At 43.2% G+C, this 4,507-nt stretch overlaps 1 protein-coding gene across 3 annotated transcripts in view; it reads left to right on the forward strand.

The window, feature by feature from the left end:
- Window positions 1-4,507, forward strand: part of Slc7a1 (solute carrier family 7 member 1) — an 80,772-nt gene that overhangs the window by 65,945 nt on the left and 10,320 nt on the right. For all 3 annotated transcript variants that reach the window (XM_029559651.1, XM_008825048.3, XM_029559652.1), the window contains 3 exons: window positions 1,228-1,346; window positions 1,899-2,121; window positions 3,181-3,320. In XM_029559651.1, the coding sequence (XP_029415511.1) occupies window positions 1,228-1,346; window positions 1,899-2,121; window positions 3,181-3,320 (482 nt within the window). The remainder of the gene's footprint in view (window positions 1-1,227; window positions 1,347-1,898; window positions 2,122-3,180; window positions 3,321-4,507) is intronic.

Consider the following 4,507-nt stretch of genomic DNA (forward strand, 5'->3'; position numbering starts at 1 on the left):
GCTTTAGTATATAGTCCAAGCTAGCTTGGGATCCTTGATCCTTTTGTTTCAGCCCACTGAGTGCCGGTATTATAGGCCTACATCCTGCATTAGGTTTTTTGAGTAGGTAGAATAATCACATGGTTCATATATTATAATGCTATAAAAACAGAGTCTTAGTGAGAAATTTTATTCATGTTCCTTCATCTACCTTTTTCTACCCCTTCCTACAATAGGTAATTAATTTTCATATTTGTTATATAAGCTTCCAGGTTTTCTTTTTATCTATACAAGCAAGTGCAATTATGTGTTTTTCTTCCCCCCTTCTTACACAAGAGGTGGCATTTATTCCACATTCATTTTTTTTTTTCTTGCTTGTCACTCACTAGCATCCCCTGCACATCTTATAGGACCCTGTCCTGATTTATGACTGCATGGTGATTGCAATGTCAGTTGGGGTTTAAGGAGCGATGTGGCAGGGTCTCAGTGGACTGGTTAACTCTTGTCTTGGATCTTGGAGTAACCTGCTCTCATTCTGTCAGCTTGGGAGGGCTGCCTTCTGATGCCCTTGTCACAATTCCTTGGTCTCTTCAGCAGGTCATCCAAATGTTTCTGGTTATTTATCTTCACCATCTGCATGACGACAGCAGTCTAGCCCTTTATCCCCTTCTGGGAGTCCTGTCCACTCTCCACTCATTCAATAATTGACTTTCCTCTTCCCTGTAAGTACAGGACTCGCAGCCTCCCCAGGGGCTCCTGCCTGGTGCTTCTTTTAAGGAAACCATCAGTCACGACACGCATTTATATTTCTGACCATTTCATCTCATATAGATGGGCCTTAATGCTGTGGTTGATTAAAACAATTCCTTTTTTAAAACCTTAATTTCTTTAGAAATATGTTTTGAGACTTCTAGTTCCTGGTATATACAGCACCTGGGTTAGAGACTATGTACCTGGCTAATGGCTTTCTGGGAAGAAGCGTAGGAGATTAGCCACTGTGCTGGTTTTTCTACTTCCTGGTTCTTCCCTCTACCAAAGTCCCAACATAGGAGATGTTTCTGGAAGAGCCATTTGGGGCTGGCTCTGGACCCTGGAGAAGAGAGGCCTGCCACCCACTGAATGAAATGCCTTCACCTGTCTTGAGGGTCTACAGCCCTGTGCTTTTCTTCAGGAGATGAATATTGTCCCTGAAATAGAACTGTGCAGCAGGTATCCTAATATTTGACTGCTTTTTTTTTTTTCTTCTAGTGACACAAGCATGAACCATGGTGAGGGAGGATTCATGCCCTTTGGGTTCTCTGGTGTCCTGTCAGGGGCAGCAACCTGCTTCTATGCGTTTGTGGGTTTTGACTGCATTGCCACCACAGGTACTCAGACCCTCCCACCCACAGGGCCCTGTTTCCCCCAGCATGCAGGCAGGGCGTGTGCTCCCCCCTGCTGGCATTTCCCTTCCCATTGTCATGTTCCACTTGCCCTTGTCCCTCTGGAGTACTTGTGGATTTGTGTTTCCTGCTGATGTCTCACTCTGTGACAGGAAACCGCATCATTAATATAACCAGAGCTCTGCTGTTAGAGTGAACCAGTGACATCATGGCTGCAGCCTGGTTTCATATCTGCATATCCAGGCCATGATAATCACATCATCCTGGTGAATTGAAAAGGTCAGGCTCCCTTGAGCCTCCCATCTGTTCTCAGCCAAAGAAAACAAGCCTTTCCCTTAGTTGAACCATGATATCAAGGTCGGGAACACCATCCAGGCTGTGGCTGTATGGTGGTTGTTATTGGTCTGTCACAGGAAGCACAGAAGACCTGATTCCTGCAGACTGACCCCTATGGGGCATGGCTCTAGTGCTTTCATGCAGGGGACACAATGCCTGTTGCTGTCTTGCCCTCCTTAACTGACACCCTGTTGCTTCCAGGTGAAGAAGTCAAGAACCCCCAGAAGGCCATCCCCGTGGGCATTGTTGCGTCCCTCCTCATTTGCTTTGTGGCTTACTTCGGGGTGTCTGCTGCCCTCACACTCATGATGCCTTACTACTGCCTGGACACTGACAGCCCACTGCCCGATGCTTTCAAGCGCGTGGGCTGGGAAGGTGCTAAATACGCTGTGGCAGTTGGCTCCCTCTGTGCACTTTCTACCAGGTGAGAGCCCACTTCTGTGTGCCCCTCGTGGGAGCCAGATGCTATTAGGAAAAACAGAGGCTGGCACAGCCCATAGGAAGTTGAATGTGGATTGATCCCCAATACTTTTTCCTTCAACAAGAACTAGCACCCCAACCCTAATTGTATGGCTCTTTGAACCTTTTGTTGCCATTCAGCAACACAAGTTATTTGTGTCATTGATACAGCAAGCTCCCTTTATGCATGGGGACCTACACGGTAAGATCTATAATGGATGTCCGAAACCATAGATAGTACTAAGTCCCATATGTATAATTTTCTTTTCCAGCACACGTATACTTGAGATAAAGTTTAATATATAAATTTGGTACAGAGGTTAGCAACAGTAACTAATAATAAAATAGAAACATAATCATACACAGCACTAAAATTTATTTTAGAATTTATCCATTGTGTTTTTCTGGAATTTTCCAATTTTATATTTTCACACAGAAGTTAACCACTGGTAACTGAAACCATGGAACGTGAAACCATAGATAAGGAGAGACCACTATATTTTTGTAAAGAACTGAGGCCAACTTTTGGACATGATTCTTGGCAAGGGACTGGCTTTCTGTCCCTGCCTTTGGCCTCTGAACCAGGTCTCTTCTTTGACCACTGTATTTTGCCCTTTAGTTTGACTGAAAGGTCCCTTTAGAAAAGGAGTGAGTGCCTTTTAATGAGACATGTTTTGCCCCTGGTGTTTCCTGCTAGCCTGTGTAAGCAGGAACTGGTTGCTAAATACTGATTTGCCACAGAATCCTCATGCGTGCAGGTATACTTTTCTGTTTGACTCAGCCAGGAATGATTGCAGGGATAAATGCAAAAGCTCCTAGTGCCATTCCCCCTGGACCATATGCTACTTTACATTAGATGTCCATATTCTTTACCTTGGCCGACACTTGCCATGCAAGGTTTGTTAAGGGCCGAGTCTTGTAGCCCTGGTCGTTATACAGTGTTCTTGGTGGTGAACCATGTGTGGTGCTGTATTCTATTTCAGCTTGTTTGTTCATCCATGTGCTTTGCCTTTTCCTTGCCCAGCCTTCTAGGCTCCATGTTTCCTATGCCCCGAGTCATCTACGCCATGGCTGAAGATGGACTGCTGTTTAAATTTTTGGCCAAAATCAACGATAGGACCAAAACACCAGTAATTGCTACGCTAACTTCGGGTGCTATTGCTGGTAAATATTGGAATTCATTTCCCATGCCAGTATTTTAACACTTGAATCATCATTCCTAGGGAGACATCATGCATTTTACTTGGCAGTGAGAGGTTTTAGAGACTTATTTTAACTACTGCTTTTTACATTTGGGATCTGGTTTACTAAAAATCACTGTACTTTTAATAAAAGGCAAAGAAGCCAGATGTAGAGGATGGGATGAAATTCTTAGATTTTTGCTGACTTCTCCATGGACAGAGTTCCGATGCATACACACGGTTCCCTCAAAGCTGGCTGCCTTCCCTGCCCCTCCAATGTTTCCCTGAGTAGAACTTGGCAGGCCGACCTCTTGCATAATAGAAACCCAGTGGACTTTTGGTTAGCACAGCAAGTCCAGTGGCCATGTGTCTTAGCTCATAGATTCTCTGGAAAACTACTGTCCCTCAGATCAGTGTTTTATAAAATGTACTACCTCTTTCCCAGGGGGTATATAGGCTGTTGCTGTTATTATCCCTAAATAATGGCAGACCCAGAGGAGGTTTTCTTGTCCAATCAGGCTCATTCCTGAGAGGGCATTTGTGATAGATGAACTCAGTAAACTGAGAAACCTCTGAGCCATGTGATGGTCAGGGGACCCAAGAGGAAGCTTATGTGTACATTGCCCTGGGTTGTGCCATTTGTTACTTCTCTTTCATGACTAAAGTTAGAGCCCACTCTTCAGCTGGAGAAGAAGCCCAAAGAGGCAGAGCTGCTTTTTTTTTTTTGAATTTATTTATTTAATATCCACATTTAGAAGAAGCATTTCATTATAACAGCATTGACATATTCAGTAACAATTTCCTGAGCTAAGATGCATCTCTTTCAAAATTGGCTGTAAATTTTTAGGCTTACAGTTGAATTATTACAGTTATACAATATTGTACTCAGTATAAACCCCCATACAGAAAAATTCATTTTTTATCCAATTGATATTAAGATATTTGCACATGTGTTTCTAATGTCTATATATCTGATTATTACTAGTCACAGTCGGTTACTTTCTGAGCTCCTTGACATCTGAGCATGGATATAAAGTCAGTCTTACAGGGCTTATACTGAGTTCAATAATATATAACTATATTAATTCAACCATGAACCTAGAAACTTGCACCCACTTGTGAAAGAGATTTACTGTTGCTCTGGTGTATGTTACTGAATATGTTAAAGCT

The sequence above is a fragment of the Nannospalax galili genome, unplaced genomic scaffold (assembly GCF_000622305.1).
Source record: "Nannospalax galili isolate Female #2095 unplaced genomic scaffold, S.galili_v1.0 scaffold768, whole genome shotgun sequence".
In the NCBI taxonomy this organism is placed as follows: Eukaryota; Metazoa; Chordata; class Mammalia; order Rodentia; family Spalacidae; genus Nannospalax; species Nannospalax galili.